The following is an 18,511-nucleotide window of genomic DNA, read 5'->3' on the forward strand; positions in this document are numbered from 1 at the left end:
CAGGACAGGAAAAAAGCCCAGCCCCAGCGCGCCGCGCACAGTACGTACCGCGGAGCCGATGGTAGGAGCCAAGCAGCCGCTCCCAGGCCCGGCCGCGGGCTGCAGCACCGGCGACAGCAGCAGCACCTGCCGGGCTGGCCCCTTCACCTTGCACCACGCCGCGGACTCGGGCGGATGCCCCGGTGCGGCGCGGCGCGGCGCAGCGCGGCGGAGTCGTGCGCGCCCCGCGGGAGCCCGCGCGCTGCTCCGCGTCCCGGCGGCGCGCACCGCCAGGGGCAGCGGGAAGAACACCAAGCGCGACCGGCGGGGCAGCGAGTCCGCTGCCAGCCCCGGTAAACACGGCCTGTGCTCACCCCCCCGGTACGCGGGCCCTGAGCCCGCGGGGGCCGCCCCGCACGGGGCCCCGCCGCAGCCGCAATAAGTTATTTTTGGACGCTCCCCCGCTCCCCTCTATGGCGGCACGGCAGCTCACGTCGTGAGGAGCCCTGAGGGCACGCCTTCTCCCGGAGCCCGCACCGCAGCGGGCTGCGCCGGCCCCTCCGGAAACAGCGAGGAGCCGGCCCTGCTCCGCCACCACCGACGAGGGGCACGGCCCCGCACGGCGGCCCCGGGGAAAATGGGAGAAGCGGCGGCCAGCTGGAGCGTTGGGGGATCACGCTCACACACGTTTCTACCGCGAGTGGAGGAGAGCGGAACCGTTACATCGTTGTTTGTCTCAGTGCTAGGTTAACGGTTGTACGTGGTGGCCGCTGCACAGTTATGCTGCGGCTTACACAGCGCAGACATGGGTAACACCAACACGAACTTTTCTCTAAAAGGTAAAAGAGTGCATGCGCTGTAGGTCTCGTTACTTAAGTTTGCAACCTTTCCACGTTAGTCAAGCAGCAGCTGCTGGTATGCCGAGTTTAAGTTAAAGAGTGCTCCTTAAAGAGGCAAGATAAAAAAGTACCAAGCTTGAGAACGCAGTTCTAGAGAGAAGCTGTTTTCCTGGGACATGCACAACACTGTTGAAAGGTACTGTGGAGCAATTAATTCCTCTCTAGTCAGCAGAAGGCCTCTCTAGGACTCCCCACAAGACAAGCTGCAGTCAAACAGTCCAGCTGCCAACAAGGGAAGCTCAGAGACAACAAGACATGCAGGAAAGAAGCTTTAGCAACAGCTGTAGTGTTATTCTGCCTGAAGTTGGATTCTCCAGTGGTGGCCACACTCAAGATTTGGCTGGACATGGTGCTAGGCAATCTAGTCTAGGTCATACTTTGCTAAGAAAATTTGGACCAGATGAGCCTTGAGGTCCCTTACAACCTGGTATTGCATGATTCTATGAAGGTGGTTTGCCAGTTTTAAGTTCACAGCAGTCAGTTCTCCCTGGGCTAGACATTCATGGCAATTGTTCCCAAACATGTACAGCACCTAAGCCTACATTATTTTCTTAGAGTATTTTAGACAAGTGTTTTATATTAGAGCTGACACATTAGAGTTATGCTTTACCATTCAATATACTTGGAAGGAATATTAAAGCACTTAATCAGGATCCTATCACTTGCTAATGCAGAACCCAATCTGTTGCACTTCTGTAACACCAACAGAATTACAGTCTAGAAATCAACACTGAATGGCAAAGAGCAGGGCAACATCTTACAGAAGAAAACTAAACCAAGTGTGGTGGGTTTAAGGATGTCGATACTCAAGGAACATAACTTTTTGTAAAGGTTCAAGTCTCAGGAAGAGATTGCCGAATTTCCTTACAAGCTTATGGCATCTTTAAAAGCCTGCATTATATTCTGGAATTGCAGCAGTTGGAGGTTTAAAAATACCAAGGCACAAAACTCTCCAGGATCACATCTTCCTGTCATGACCAACTGATTTCAGTAGCTATGGTGGAAATTCAAGTTCACACATCAGCCTATCCCTCTGCCCAAATGTATGTGCTTCCAGATTAAAATAAGGCCTCTGTAACACCTACTGAGATTATCCAAGTTCAAGCAAGGTGAAATATAATTTCACCATATGTTTTGTAATACTCCACTCTGGAAAGCTATTTTAGTCTGGCTTGAAGCAAGATGCCAACACAATTAAGGAATACTAACTAGCACTATACACCCACTGGTGTAACAATTTCCCCCACATCCACAAATGGCACTGGCAACTTTAATATTAGATTTTCTTAAAGGAAAAACTCAACATAAAAAAGCAGTGCTTGTTCCACTCTGCTAGAGCTTGAGCTCAAGTGAGCCTAGGCGACTCGTGACTGGAGACAAAAAGGCTTGGAAAGGAATGGGGCGGGGGGAATCTTAAACCAAACCTAGACAATGAAGCCAGTGTTTGCAGCTCACTTAAATAACTGGAAGACTAATGGGCACCAACACAAACGTCATTTTGAAACACAGCCTACTGATGACAACAAGAGGCTGAGGGATTACTGTTACCATAATACAGGAAGGCAAGTTCATTCCATGGTACTATGGTATCTTCGAGAAGGAAGAAAAATACCAGACCTCCTACTCCAGGAATTAATGAGTTTGACATATATTCCAAAATTGAAGCATCTGCATTATGTTTAACACCATGAAAGATATTTGTCACTGGGAAAGCCAGAAGTTCAATACATAGCATTCGCACACCCACTAAGCACATGGTCTGAAAAATAAATTCAGAATATTGTTCAACACTTCAGTTACCCAGTTAAGGAAAAAAAAAAAAAAAGATGAATTTTCTCAGTATTTTGACCTTCAGATAAGCACCCACTTTATTGAATTCAAGCATTCAGTTTGAACATTGCAAGCAGTAGTTTGTAGAAAAAGTCTGTGCCTCTTCCAAACACCTATACTTAAGATACGCTTTTTTTGCTACTCTAGAAGCATGAGTTTTCATCACATTCAGTATGTGAAAGGACAGCTTACCAACAATATGAAGTTCTACGGGTCTGTGTATTTACTTTTTTAAGAGGTAAGCAGGGAACTAGCAAAATACACTAAGCTATTCAACCCTTTATAAACCCACACAGCACACTACATACCCCTTCCTGCTTTGTAAATAGGTTGAGACAGTCAGCCAGGGCCTCACATGTTCTCTGGGATACTTCAGAGACAACATCAACTTTTTGCAGGATGGGAGAAGATATTCCTGAAACACCAAAGATCAGTAGTGTTAGGGGGACATTGTAAACACCAGGACTCGGAATTATTTTTTTTCTTTTAAACAATACACACATAACATTCATATTCTACAGGAAGGCTGGTGCACTGCAAGATCTGTGTGAAGGAAGGGCAAGCAAAAGTAGCACTGAGGGAACATATGTTCTTTCTTTTGCATCCTTTCTCTAGTGCTGGCATAAATGGCATATTAATGGATTGAGTTTCTCTTTCAGCATGGCTTAGAAAGCACAGGGAATAAGCTATGTCAGCAAGATACTGAAAAAGTGACTAGCAGCAATCTCCTTTTAACTGCTTTCTAGATTTAAAAGGCTGAGTTGCCAGGTGACAATTTAAATATGAAGGATATGGCACTGGTTTAAGATAAGTTAAAGTGAGAAATGTAGAGAAAAGCTTACCAGAGCGCAGATTTAGGTTTGAAAAAAACAGATGGTGATTTACAAAGACACAGATCAATAAATGAAGGAGAAGGTGATCTTATTTTCATGGACTCATCTTACGGATAAACAATACAGGGCAAAGCTACCTTACATCCTAACTTCCATGACCATTTATAGAAGGGGCTACTTGTCTAGGACCAGTAGGAAATCATGATAACCCAAACAGCTAGTAAAAACTTGAGTTCATCTTTGAAGTTCTGTGATGTGCACCAATTCCTCAGAAGTCAAGCAAGCCATTCTCTCAGAAAGCATACTTATTGCAGTTAAAATTGGTGTTCATCTAGTGGCCGCAGACTCCAGGATCAGTTGACACCGTTTAGTTAAACTCAACTGCTTCAAGCTCATGTCACAACAAGAAAGATTAAAGAGGTCTGACAGTGATTGTTCTTGAATTTTGTAACTTGTACTGCTTGTGCATGACAAGATACAGCACATACCCACAGATGAATTGTCTTTGATACTGAAGCTCACTATTACACTGGAATTAGGAGCCTCTATTTAGAGCAGCTATCAAGAACACCCAGCAAGGGGCAGCACACTGACTGCAGAAGCAGGATAAATCTTTATTTGTAATATAAGATGCATATATCTCAAAGATACATTAGAATATCACATGGAGACATTTAGGGAGAGAAGTTTAAGCACAGGTGCCAAGATAACTGTTTTTATATTACTCAAAAGCTTTTAGGAGAAGTTCCACATAGAAAGACTTTTAACTCAAATCTGCATTCTTCTGGAGCCAGAGGACTCAAATACTTCAAAGATATCACATCAGCCCAGTGTGAGAACTGGGAGAATTGTAGCAGTTTTTCCTGTTGAGACTTAGAGATTACACATGAGCCTGGAAACAGTTCACTGTCTCATCACATTAAACATTCATTAGGAGGAAAAAAGCAACTTACTACTGCTATCAGCCAAGACTAGCAGTTTCTAGGAAAGGGAGATTACCTGGGTTTGCTTTGCTATAGGTTTTTGTTATTCAAGTTCTTTACTAGTAAAAAAAAAAATAATTAAAAAATCAAATGCCCTTACTGGTTCTTCAGCTCAGCAGTATTGGCTTGGAGAAACCGCCCTCACATCTACCAAAGGGAACTTATCCCTCATGCTAATTTTCAAACTGATTTTTTGTGAAGAATTCAGTTTTACTGTATTAAGGTTTCCCAATAAAATGCCTATTATAAAAGCTTACTTTTCTTTGTGAAATAAAGATTGGGTTAGTGCAAGATAGATCAATGTCACATAGTAACTTACCCCAGTAACATATGGGGAAAAGAAAAAAAGCTGTATTTTAGACTCCTTTTGAGAAAGCACAGGGATGGAGAAGGAAGAACTTTTCTCCTCCCAAAACTGTTATTCTAGTACAGACTACAGATTATTTGCACAAATAAACAACTTATCGTGTAGTTTAAGCTTCATAAATTTAAGTCAATATGTAACTAAGACTCAGGCTGAAAGGAGCAACTGTTAGATGTTCTTACAGAACACCTTTGTGTGTTTAGTATACAAGCAACTTCTGTGCATGTTTAAGGCACTAAATGAAATATTCTAATCTCAAGAGCTTGATTCCTGTACTGTTATTTTTGGTGCAGGAAATCCAGGTAAGAGTTATTTAAAATGAAGCCAATCAAGTTCAAATCTGGTATGACACTCATGGCAGAAGTCTGTGGAATATACCCCATCACACAATGCCTGCAGTTCCCTGAAACATGCCACTCTGTATCATCCCTTTATCATATCTCAAATTCCATTGTGTTTCTACTCACTCCAAGATTTTTCAGGGGAAAGCTAGACTAAAACAGCTAGCAAGTTGTATCTCTCCTGGGACACTTATGCTCTGCAGTAAGCTACCAACCACAGATGTTTTCAAACCTTGAAAGCAAACACCTGTGCTATATTCCTATGATACTACTCAGTAAGCACTGTATCTAAAGGCACTTTCACTACATTTACAGCCGCTAATAAAATTTCTTTCAAACTACTTCTTAGTTGCATCTTGGAAATCTTAGTTCTTAGCAATTACTATAATGTTACTTTAGTAAAATCTTTTTTAATAAGGAAAACAGTGTATATTTTCAAGCTCCCAAAAATTTAGTTTCAGTTAAATTAAAGCATGTGCTGCTTAAAAAGAGAAAATTAAGTTGCCTGGTAAACAAAATGAATTTTACACGAGTAAGTTTTACCTTTTGTAGCATCCAAAGATTTAACCATTGCAAGAAAGTCTGAAATCTCTTTACTGAGTCTTTGCTGGCAAGCCTGTGCTTTCTGAAAGACAGCAAGGAGAGCTAGTTCAGAAGTGCCTTGTTCTAAGAACTCTCTTAACTATACTGAAATTTTTAACTTTGGAGAGCATTAGATCTTAACAAAGACTGCCAGTGACAGATATATTAAAGCTGAAAGAAATTAATTTTAAGTACCTTCAAGTACAAAACAGAAGTTTGCTGCACATTATGTTGCTGACTGGTTTCTCTTTAAATTAGCATAGCAAACCAAACCCCAAAGCTATGTTGTATGTACCTCTTTTGCATTTCCAACTCTTTAAGAAGTTTGAAAACCCAGGAAAAGCCTTTGCTTATTCTTTGACAAACCTGAAGCCAAAATAAGCAAATGTGTAGGTTGACTGATGTATGGCAAGCACAGCAACTTGCAAGAATCCAGCCCAAGATCATATCCCAAGCCAATGTTTGAATTTGGAGACTGTTATCTACACGATAATACTGTCTTCTTCTGTAGGCTACAGAAGAGAGCTGAGAACTGCTACCACCAGTTATCTTCTGTATTCTGCCAATGGCTACTTTGAGTTCTTGTACCACAAGGGATGGCACAAGCCATGTGGAGTTCAGCCACATGAAGATTTTTGCGTTACAGTGTCAACTTACCCTTAAAGTAAAAGGTTTCAGAAGTTTATGTATGGTGAAAAGCACGAATCACAGACTGAATACTAGAATTATCAAGGAAGACTCACTTTCATTGCAGGTCTTAACAGTCAGTGTTACAACACATCTGATGTGACCTGAGATGTTAAGAGTCATTTCCAAGCCATTTCATTGTCGATTTTATACAGGTAGAGCTCACTAAAGGTTAGCTTTGTTTTCCTCCAGTCTCTGTGTCACCAAGTACAGTACAAAAGGCTCCCTCTCCTGGCTGAAGTCAAGCAACTTTCTACCTTGCAGTAGGGCTAGTAAAACTGAAAATCACATCCTTGTAGCTATGATAAGCATGTCATTTTCCACATACAGTCTGAAGTAAGCAGTGCAAATACAAGTGACATTTATGCATCCATGGGAATAAAAAAAAAATCCATTACTTTTAGCTAAAAGTACACTAAAGTATTTCAAAACATGACTAATCTGCAACCACTTAGATGCATGAGCCAAATTCAGTACATACTTTCAGAGTATCCTGTAGGTATATAACAGGTACTGCATCATCTTCATCATCACTACTCAACTGTTCTTGTGTGCAGTAGTGTGTGCTATATGCAGAGTGGTCTTCTATTGCTTCCAGCCAACTCTGAGTGGAAAAAAAGAAAAACCACACCATAGAGTTCATACAAATGCCCACACATGCATACATACAAAAGAACAAATTAAAGTTTTCTGTTGATGTGACATACATTAGTAAACTGAGACACCTTAATAAGCAGCAAATAGATTGTTTAAAATTGACTACAGACTATCTTTAGTATGTTAAGAGTGCTACTTACCTGATTAAAGTCCAAACACAAATGTAACCCACCTCTCAGTCTATCCAAGGTCACAAAAAAGTCACATTCCCTAAAGGCTTAATTGATATATTTTGCATCTTTGGGTTTCTGTTCACACAGCAAGGTCCCTGTGACAAAGTTTGCTGCCTTATGCATGACAAACTCCGTGCACAAAACCTCAAGCACTATCAAAAGTGAGGCAGATTCTTTTCCTGTTCATCAAATCACAGCATGGCCAAGGTTGGCAGGGACCTCTGGAGGTCACATGGTCTAACCCCCAGCTGAAGCAGGGCCACTTAGAGATGGTTGCCCAGGACCATGTCTCAGTGGCTTCTGAATTTCTCCAAGGATTGAGGTTCCACAAGCTTTCTGATCAACCTCTGCCAGTGCTCAATCACCCTTATGTTTCTTCTTATGTTCAGGGGGAACCTTCTGTATTTCAGTGTGTGCCCATTGCCTCTGCATGGGCAATGGGAACACACTGAAGACAACCTGGCTCCATCAGTCTTTGCACCTTCCCTTCAAGTATTTACATACATTGACAAGATTCCCCAACCCTTCCCTTCTGAGGGCAATCCCAGCTCTCTCAGCCTTTCTCAATACAGTAGATCTCCTGGCTCCTTTAATCATCTTAGCAGCCTTTTGTTGGGCTCTCTTCAGTATGTTCATGTCTCTCCCAGTGGGGAGCCCAGAAGTGGACGCAGTACTCTAGCTGCCTGGACCCTTACTTCATCTCCAGTTAATACACCTACAGAAGTACATTAAGTAACTACAGTACAAATAACCCTTAAAAAAAAAAAAAAGTTACTCTCTTGTTTCAGACCCACCTTTGAGGAAAATACAAGTTATTAGGTCATCTGGGAGAATGGCTAATAGTAGAATGTACCATTAAGAATTCTTTTGTTTGGGATAATGAACCATGGAAGCTCAACAGAAGCTGCAACAGGAATTTACCACATGGAGAAGTTAAAAAGAGGAAGTTAGACTACAGAGCATAATGCAGGCACAGAGCTGGACAACAAGGTGACACTAATTTTAAAGAGAATGACAATCTGTCCATTTTTGCTATTTAGTCTATAGTCAGGCTACAAGATTCAGTTATCTGCACTTATGTTACCAAGTCCTGATGATCAAGATACTGAACCTGCTACAGTGAGTAGTATGCAACTTATTAATTAATTAATTTTAAGCCTTTGATAAAGAGTCATTCTTACCTCTCTGGTTTGAGATGGAAGGCTATTTTTAGGAATCTTGAAACGATGAACAGTGTCATCAAAACATCTGACAGAAAAGAAGTAACTATCTGTAGATTTTACCTAAAGCAATGAGAAGAAAACACAAAATTGGTATAATGTATCAGTAAGAAAAGAAAAAAAACTTAAAACTAAGCAAGGTAGAAAAATCCTCTTGACTCAGAACTGGTTTTGCCTCAGTTAACTCAGTTAACTCAGTTAACTATATAGTTAACTATAGTTAACAAAAAACCTTGGTCAGAACAGTTTTATAAAACACGCTGTCTTGTACTTCACATTGTGAATGATAATATAGAGGGCGTTTATGTCAAAATGGTATATATTCACATCGCTTGATTCAGACAAAATCTCAGCAATGGCACAAGATCACCAATATTAAGGAATTTGTGGATACAGAAAAGCAGGGGTCACTTCTTATATAGTAAGAGGGTAACTACAGTTTAGCAGAACCTGTGGTGCCAATTTGTAGAGACAGGACAAGTTAGTTAGAGAAGAAAAAGCATTGAAATTATCTTAAATGCATTTTCCTTAAGCATTTCATCTTTCTGACACCTGATCTGGTTTTCCTCTGTTCTCCCCTTCCAAAAGGGATTCACACAGGCATAACAGAATTTAAGGAAGTTTTCCAAAAGTCACCTTCAGAATTGATCAGTTCTGCAACTGAGATCAGCTGAAGTTACACAATTGGTCACAAGTCACCCCTGACAGCTACAGGAGGAACTAGAGCTCTGCTATTCTTCATCACATGCTCTAAACAGTTGTTTTGCACAACCTGAAGAAGTACCCTGTTAGGAAGCCTTATGTTTGAATCTTCAAGACTTTGGAAAGCAGCATAGGATATTTAAGATTTATGGACAATTTCCATGTACGAATAATTTGCTTCACAAGAACCACTGCTTCTCGAGAAAGCATGCTTACCAACCTACCTCAAGTTTCACTATGTGTTTGGATCACCATCACATAAACACCTCCCCCCAACAGTAGTTACAAGTAATTTCACTTCCTACCGTGCAGACAGCTTGTGTTAGATGCTTGCATCCCTGACGATGATCATTATTCACTGCATCAGCTCTTTGAAAGAAAAAGAGATTTAGTAAAGTGAAGATGGGAATTATTTAAATTGCTTTTCATAAACCAAAACACAGAACTTACTGTCTCCGATACCAGGAAAGGACTCCATGTTCTAGAACTATCCAATAGAGTTTCCAACCAAAAAATCGTGAGCTCTAAAAAAAAAATAATTAAAAAAATAAACAAAAAAAACCCTCACATAACAAAAAATACGAGGTAAGGCTAACAGAGGAAGGGTTATTATTCCTAGTAAGTTTGATAGCTTGAAGGCTATTACAAAAAACTGGCAGTCATTAGGAAGACATTTTGTGTTTCACACAGCTTGGTGATCACAGCAACCTGAGAACATACTTTCTTTTTTGAAAACACCTAAAGACAAAAGTTTTGTTGAGGCTGCTATTCAGTACAAACTGAAGTATTAAAATACTGCATTTTTTAATAAAGGATTGACAATCACCAGGCAATTCTACTGTATAAAACACTCTGAGATACCCACTACAACATTTTACCTTTCACAAACTTCAGTACATAGTTCTGGTTTTAAATCAGTTCCTTTTATTACAATTGTGAGTGAATAGCAAAATTTACACTGAAGCAAACTTCAAAGATTTCATTAAGGAATATAAAACCTAAGCATTCATCTAATACTGAGACTTTTTTAACAAGGGAAGAAATATTCACTTAAATATCAGAGCAAAACAAGCTTTAAACAACTGTTTGACTGACATCTGTCATCTAGGTTTTAAGATTTCTTGAAGATGTTGAACTTGTGGCAATATCAGTCATACATTGTCAACGCCATCCATTCAGGAAAGAAAGAAAAAAAACAGGAAAAAAAAAAATGAAGACAGTTTTTAGGAACAGAGGTTAAGATTAAAGTGCCACGAATCTAGTAACTGCTCCACTCGGCCAACCCATCTATAATTTATCCACTATACTAAAATAAAGTCATTTAACAAATGTATTATTGAAAAGCTCCCTCATACAGTAATTCTCACTAAGTACAGAAAAGGACATACTTTGTGGTCTTGCAAGCTATTTTAGAAAAGCAAGTAAGACATACCTTCCATAGGAGACCTTCATATCGTCTCAAGGGTTTGTTGATGACCTGCATAGAAATTAAAGCTCATGTAGGAATAGCTTCAACTAGACAGCCTTGACATTTTAAATGGATACAAAAGTTCCTACCTTTCCAGTTTTACCTCCCAGTATCAGTTTCATTTCTGCACCTTGGGCTAGATCAAGGGGCGTCTGATCTGTTTAGTAACCAAGAGGAAGCATGAGAATTTGATGCAAACGAACCTAGATGTACTTAAAAATATTCTGACACTGTTTATCAATCAAAGTTTAGTCCCACAAGCTTCTATGTTTACTTGGAATTGGGGAACATGAGCTCCTCAGGGGCAGAAGACTAAAAAGGCTCTAAACTTTAGCACACTGAACCATCCTTCAGAGTTCTCCTAGCCACAGAGAGACCTTTGCTCTTACTTGTTTTTAGCTCTTTAGCTATAAAAACAGTACAGAAGTTTCACAGGTCTCAAGATAGAGGCATCTTTAATCAGATAACAAGTACGCAGTTTGCTACAACATCTGCATAAAGTTTTCCTGGATTTGCTTTCATTAGAAGCCGTCCTCTTAAGAGTCACTTTGTCTGGGCCACATCTCCAATCTTACCACTCCTTTTTTGTTACCTGTATTCACCATTTAGCATCAAGAAAACAAAAGTCAGGCACATTTCATAATTAAGACAGACAGCAGGTAAATTTTTCAGAAATGAGTAAGTTTGAAAAATAAAAGCATACATAAATATTTTGCTACAGCTTTTAAGTCTCATGCAATTTAGTCAGTGCTGGGCTTCCTTTATTAGTGATACAAAGCTTGTAAAGCACCACAAGATTTTCCCTGAACATTGAGTGGTAAGTAACATAGCTTTATAGAAGCTGTTGAGTATCTGTGTCCTCTAAATACCTTGTGTACTTGCATTTGGTACTTACCATTTTTGTTTCTTATTTTAGGATCTGCTCCATTTTTTAGAAGTTTCAATGCACAGTGCTTATGGGCACGGTAGGCTGCACAATGCAATGGTGTATTCCCCATCTGATCTGTACAGTTGATGTAAGGTGGTTTGGGCCTGTTCAACTGGAAAAAAACAAAGTTGTGCTTACTTATAAGTTTTGATCCCTTGCCAGATGCCACGTGTATTCTTTTCAAAGTGAGCTGTTCCTAACAAGGATGCTTCAGTGTAGATCTGGCAACAAAGAGGGCATGTAGCAAGTGTTAGGAGAAGGGTAAGAGCTACAACAATCAAGATGTTCAGCTAGAGTAACAAACTTCAGTTTTTTTGCTTGCTGTACCCCTTTCACCTCTACTGCACAACATGGAAACATTTATCCTGCAGAATTGCACAGTTTATCCTGCACAATTGCACAGCTCCAGGTAGAGTTGCACAGCACTGCAGTTCAGCTGCTTACACTGCTAGAACGGCCCTGTTAGATTCTACTATCAAAATCTGCTTTTCCCTGTAGAAGACTCCCAGGCACAGTCTGAAAGTTAGCACAGGCTAGTGCTAAATCCAGAACAAGTTTGTGCAGCCACCCTGTTTCAGAGAGTAAAAACTTTGTATAGAAAGGTGGCAGGCATGACGCTCTCAGTGACTGAGCTATCCTAGGCTATTTAGAAGCTCTCAGTATAGGCAGCCTGTTATACAATTACAGTTTAGCTGTGTTCTGAAGTGTTAACTACTGTGTGTACTTTATATAGCTGCTCTAATGTTACAGAGGAAAAAAAAAAAAAAGAAAACCCCTGAGTTTTCCTTGCACACAACATATTTTGAGAAATTGACACCATTGAAGAGAATGGTCATTAAGTATAACAATACTAAGCATCCTAAAATACCACTGCACTTTTTCAAATACATCAGTATTGGATGCGAACATCAGGGCTGGACTAGATGATCTTTAAAGGTCTTTTCCTACCCAAACCATTTTACACAATAATCAGCCATTATAGTTTAAGCAGTTCTTAGGAGACTAGAGTCACAAATGCATGACGACAGTTTTAGAGAAACTCAGTTTAAGCCTTATGCATTGGCCAAATGCTGTCTTAGAGAAATTGTTCCATAGTAACAGGATTCCAGAGCAGCAATTAATTAATAGTCAACTAATTGAGATAAAAAGCTCTCTAGTAATTTCAGTAAGTGTATGGTACATTTGAGAACTCACAGGAAAAACATTGGTTTTTCCTCAAGCAGACTAAAAAGCCTGGGTTAAGATTCAGCTACTGAAGGTCTAGCTTTTAGTAGCAAACCTACTGTGATGTAGTGAGAATCTTGACAAAGAGCAGCACAAAGCCACCACTACCATTTGACTTCAAGAAGCTTCTACAGAAGGAGCAGTTAACAAGTTGAAGTGTGTGCGGGAAAGGCAGAATAATAAGTGAAGTCCAATTAGAAAGTTAGATAAACTGCCCCATTAAACTACCTCTTCCAGAAAACTGTGTTACAAGACATGGCGTGGTCTTTTCTGGTAAAAATAATCAAGAAACTATTTTATTACTAGCTTCCATGTATCTTTCATGGAAGTGGCACTCTGCTGTAAAAGCAGGGCAGTGGAGAACAAGTTCTGGTGTGTTAGGTCTCACAGTAAAAGTAGATGTAAGCAGCTATTCATGAGCGTAACAGCTAATAAAAAAGATTAAATAATACAGTAGGAGCAGAAAGGCCTGAAAAATCAGTAGGCAAAGTATGAGGAATTCTCAAGATAAAGGGCAGTTCAGAAGAGCTACACAAATCCTCCACAGATGTACTAACCTAAGGGTAGGAAAGTCAAGCAGGTTTACACCATAGAACTGTAAGTAGAGAAAGTTCTTTGGACTTCCTCAAGAGTCATCATGAGTTTTAAAATTATAATTCAATGGGCAGAGGTCCAAGCACTCACCAAACAATTCCAAGAAACATCAGTTATGACTTGACCTAAAACACTGCATCAGGGTCAAATGCGTGGCAAATACTTTGAAAAGTTTTAGAGGTCAGCATATAGTTGTTCTCACATATACAGAGCTCAATGATACTAAATAGTTTAAAAAATCATTTAGAAATTAAAATGTTTACAGGAAGAGTTATATGTGCATGCAAGAGTTACATGGTTATATGGCACATAAGAGAAAGTAATTCATTAAATGACAGATTTCTATGAGGAGCCATCTTTTTCTACATCAGTTTAAAGCTTAGTCAGCAGGCATGCAGCATCAAATGCTGCAAGTGTAAAAAATTACCAGAATCAAGAACAGATCAGTTATGCCAGTGTTTTAATTACAAATCATACAATCATGACAGTGTATTAATGTACAGTTCTTCCACATTTTGAGTGCTGTGTACAGCTCTGGTTCCCTTTCCATTTCAAAGAGGATAGTACAAAAAGTACAAATAAAAATTACAAGGATGACCAAAGATTTTAAAACAGTTTTTATGTGAGGAGTTAGAACAAGGCCTCTTCAGACCAGAAGTAAGAATTTAGAGGATGGGAACAGATTTTGAATAGGCATTCACTGTGGTTTCTAGGCAGATGAGAATGTCAAATTTCTCAATATACAAGCCTCGGGCTTGTGAATTTTCCATTAGAAGTACATAGATGTATTCGGACTGCTCTGATGACTTAGAAGTCATTAGTAAAGGTGCTAACCAGGTAGAAAGTGTTAAATAGTGCATGTTTTACTTCCAGTAAACTCTTCAGGACTCTCAAAAGCTTTAGTTCAGGCACTGAGACCCTGGATATGTAAAAAATAAAACCCAACTGGGTATGGTCATCGGTAAGCTGCTCTATTTTATTCTTCTCTGTGAATAACAGCTGGACTAGGTAAGTCTCAAGAGACACCTTCCAGTCTCAATTCTGTGTTTTGCTTCTCCAATAGACTCACCATACCAGCTTGAGTTACTATGACTGCGTGCACACAGTCTCCAATTCCTACTTAGCAGAAATTGTGCTATGCAGATGACTGTCCATTAAAAAATTAGACTGCAGCTGCAACAGATGATAATAAAACTTTACTTTCAAGATTTAAAATACACCATGTTGTGGTGAAAACCTAGGCATCCATGACTAAATTAAGGTATCCACAAAACATAACCTTAAGCCAACAGATCTACAACCATTACACTGCTAGTTACAACAGAGTATTCATATTGAGAAATATGAAAGAAGCTGAAAAAGCATTATTTTGCAGCTAACAACAAGGAGGCTGGAAAACCCTTGAGGGTTCAGCGCCTTACCAAGGTAATGAGGTGCACAGCACTCATAACCTGAAATCATGGCACTTAGAAATGCAAGGCCTAATGTTATATGTTGTTACATTATGCCTGAACCACTTGACATAAAATTATTACAGCAACTTGAATTCCTACCAAGGCAGTCAGTTTCCCTGTTTCCCCGTCTCTTGCTGCTCCTAAGAGTTCTTCTTCCAGTTTCCTTTCTTGTGTTCTTTCCACTGCTATTAAAAAAACAGAAAGCCACTCAAGTTTAAGGTCAGTCTCAATAAAGTAGCAAGTACATACAGACCGCTCAAGAAACTATATCAAAACAAGCCTGGAAAAGCACAAGATTCCAGTATTATTTATTTGGAACTGGTAGAAATGGAACATTTATTCACAGAAGTCTGTGTCAGAACAAAACCATGTAATATTTGAAAAGATGCATGAGTGTAATAACAACATATATATGTACATGTTTTTATTTCTTTTTAAACACAACCCAACCCCATTCCCTGGTAAAAGGGAAACAGTGGAACCATGTGACACTCCCATCAGTCTTTCCTGTGTTCTTTTCAGTTTCTCTTCTACTCTTCCTATCATCCTACAGAAATTTTAGTCTTTAACAATCCAGCAGATAAGCAGCACTTACATACATAGATCACTTTTGACACATACATGTACTAGACACAGACCTTCAGCAGCATTTAGGCATATCACATAACCCCAGGAAGCAACACAGCTCTTGAACTCTCCAGAACTATAAGCAGTTAACCTATTTGGACACCATCTACCTCACCTTCAACACCTGTGAGGCAATGGAGGAAACAAAGGGGGTTTTAACTTTTTCTTTTCCCCTCCTTTTGACATAGCTTCTGACACTGGAATAGCAAGTTCTAAATCTGATTCAAAACCGGCTCACCTTTGCAAACTGTTCAGAAATTTGCTTGTTATTTCATTGGCACAAAGTCACTTAGTTCTCTTGACTTGAGCTCTTCCTCTTACAGTGAGCTAAGGCTTTGATTGCCACGTACCATTCAGAGCTGTAGCAAGGATTACCCCAGCAGGGCTGAAATAGTTACTTTAATAGTGCTGTTGGCATTGACAACACTTAATTCTCTAAGTTGCTTGCAGACATTAACTATGACTTCCCTTTAAATTTGGTCATTAGGAAGATGAAAAAAAAAATAATCAATTGAGCTTGTGTAACTTGCAAAAGAGTCAGCTTTTAGAACGTACAAGCGTTGGAAAAAAAGCAACAGGCTATGGCCTATTAAAGTTACCTTCCAACATATTCCTTATGTCTTTATCTTGAGTAACTTCTTTTGCAGTCTCTCCACTCCCGTTAACGATAGAAGTATCAGCATTATGCTGCAAGAGTAACATCACCACCTCCTGGAAAACAATTTGAAAAACACTGCTTATCTCTGCTATGGCAAGGCCACAATCGGGCTTTGCAGCTACTGACATCCTGTGAGATGCACTGTGTAACGGTTTCTCACCACTGCTGACTTACAAAAACAGGAAGGGATGTTTCAGAGAGATTGGAGAGTAGGACTGACTGCAGCCTCCCCTCTCACATGAGTCAGGCTGAAAGAACTAACAAATCTGTTTTAGGTGAACAGACCTGCTCAGATTTAAAAGCTGGTGTACCTGGAGTGAATGCTGAATTTAACATAGAAATAGCTCTTCTGATGAGCAACTATATAGTCACTCCTTCTGAAGGGCCAAGAGATTATCCATAGGGGCAGTACTACTTTGGGAATGATAGCAGCTTATGGGAAACAATCAAACTAGTCTGACATTACAGGCCTATAAAAAACTCTTTAGTTCTAGTTTTCTATGAAGAAACAGCACTTCCAGACACCAAATGGACCAATGTGTCCTAATATTTATTTTTTCCACTCCAAAAATGACTAAGATTAAAACAACGTGGTTACTGTCTGTGTAAATATGCAATTAGTTGGAAGGAGCAATCCCTAATCCTTTTACTGCAAACATACCAGACACAAACATGAATTAATCTGTTGTACTTCAATAGTAGATGAGAGATCTTTATACTGGTTTCTACACAAGAATTAGAACCTGCCGCTAGAGGTAGTGCTATGCTTCAGCATTGTCTGACACACAGAATAAGCAGAACAGAAGCAATGTAAATTAGTTTCACAACTCAACTAATGCACAGTGCTACAGGTGAAGGCAACTATTATTTCTTTTTCTGTCTGCCAGCAAAATCTTTACAACAGAAAGCTAAAAAAGGACAAAGTATACCAAGGGAAGCCATGGGCCAATGTTCTCCCATTTTCAAAATAATATTTTTGTACCATGGTTTTGTTTTGGACAGAGTTACAGCATCTAAGCAATATGCCGAGTCCTTTTGAATGCCCTGTACCAAAACAGGTAAGTCATTTTTAGACACTGTAAAAACATTTTTACAAAGTGATCTTATTGCTAGTATTTCCCCAGTTCTAGAACTGAAGCTTAAAAAAGCCAACATGCTTTACCTTACGTCCAGTGAAAGCTGCACGATGGAGTGGAGTGTCCCCCATGTCATTCAGCACATTCACATCTGCACCAGCCTAAACAGCAAGACCCAAAGACAACTGAATGTCCTTCCAGCAAGAACTACATAGCTATCCCCTCTGACTTGGGGGAAGGGGAGGACAGGACACTAACGTAGGCCTCATGGCAAATTAGATGAGAACTGTAATACAGCCATCCCAGAAAGCAGAGATAAACTACATACATAAATAAACTACATACATAAAATTTATGACCACCATTCTATAAACGGCTTCAAAAGAAAATTCCTCCTGCATGTTTTCCAGGCCTCCCACTTTGAAGAAGGTATATGGAAAATAAGTTTAACACGGGGAATGGAGGCACTGTTGGTTTGTTTTGGGGTTATTTATGAGGGCTGGGGGTGTAGGTGTTGGAAAAAAACTCCAAACAACTTAATGAAAGAACTGCAGTGCTACTGTATAACACACATATATGTGTTATTACAGATGCACAGAGTAGTACCAGCCTCCTGGTGCTCCTGATTTAACAAGTGGTGTTCCCTCCAGGAATCTATTACTGTTTTTTTCACTTGAAGTGAAACTTTCTCACTTTTCTAAAATCTTTGGCTTGAATGTCCTTTCCTCTTATCACACAATTTCTCCATCTCGTACCTTTTATCTGAAAGAAAAACTGCTTGTCACACTGCACAGGCACTGTTCCAGGAAAGCAAGAAATCCTATCCTTTCTTTAAGCATTTCTTCTACACTGCTTTACCTAACCTCAAAAGGTCAGAAAGAGGGCAGAACTTACTTAACTTTGTCACATATGTTTAAAGTCATGTAATTTACCCAGGGCACTGCTGCCTGCCTGAAGTTAACTGATGAACCTAACTAGTTCCAGAGTTCTTTTTCTGGTAATTCCTCATTCACTTGCTCTTTAAGCACAAAACCTAGGCACAAGTACACAGACACACCTATATATGCCTAGCTTTCAGAAGTGCACAGCCTCCTTTACTATTTCTTTAACTAACTTATTCTTTAAATAATACTCTTTCAGGAGCCCTATGGGCAAAGAAGAAAGTAGCCCTCTTGGATTGAGAGTAGCATTATCTAATTAAGTGTGCAGGGTAGAGAAAAACTTCTCTAAGA

At 39.7% G+C, this 18,511-nt stretch overlaps 1 protein-coding gene across 5 annotated transcripts in view; it reads right to left on the reverse strand.

Annotated features, from left to right (window-relative positions):
• Window positions 1–18,511, reverse strand: part of OSBPL1A (oxysterol binding protein like 1A) — a 78,672-nt gene that overhangs the window by 49,981 nt on the left and 10,180 nt on the right. For all 5 annotated transcript variants that reach the window (XM_065668138.1, XM_065668135.1, XM_065668137.1 and 2 more), the window contains 12 exons: window positions 17,366–17,440; window positions 16,145–16,256; window positions 15,018–15,103; window positions 11,614–11,758; window positions 10,808–10,875; window positions 10,683–10,727; window positions 9,701–9,774; window positions 9,556–9,619; window positions 8,510–8,611; window positions 6,980–7,102; window positions 5,773–5,854; window positions 3,017–3,123 (listed from right to left, as the gene is read on the reverse strand). In XM_065668138.1, coding sequence (XP_065524210.1) covers window positions 3,017–3,123; window positions 5,773–5,854; window positions 6,980–7,102; window positions 8,510–8,611; window positions 9,556–9,619; window positions 9,701–9,774; window positions 10,683–10,727; window positions 10,808–10,875; window positions 11,614–11,758; window positions 15,018–15,103; window positions 16,145–16,256; window positions 17,366–17,440 — 1,083 coding nt within the window. The remainder of the gene's footprint in view (window positions 1–3,016; window positions 3,124–5,772; window positions 5,855–6,979; window positions 7,103–8,509; window positions 8,612–9,555; window positions 9,620–9,700; window positions 9,775–10,682; window positions 10,728–10,807; window positions 10,876–11,613; window positions 11,759–15,017; window positions 15,104–16,144; window positions 16,257–17,365; window positions 17,441–18,511) is intronic.

This window comes from Lathamus discolor, chromosome 2, assembly GCF_037157495.1.
Source record: "Lathamus discolor isolate bLatDis1 chromosome 2, bLatDis1.hap1, whole genome shotgun sequence".
In the NCBI taxonomy this organism is placed as follows: Eukaryota; Metazoa; Chordata; class Aves; order Psittaciformes; family Psittacidae; genus Lathamus; species Lathamus discolor.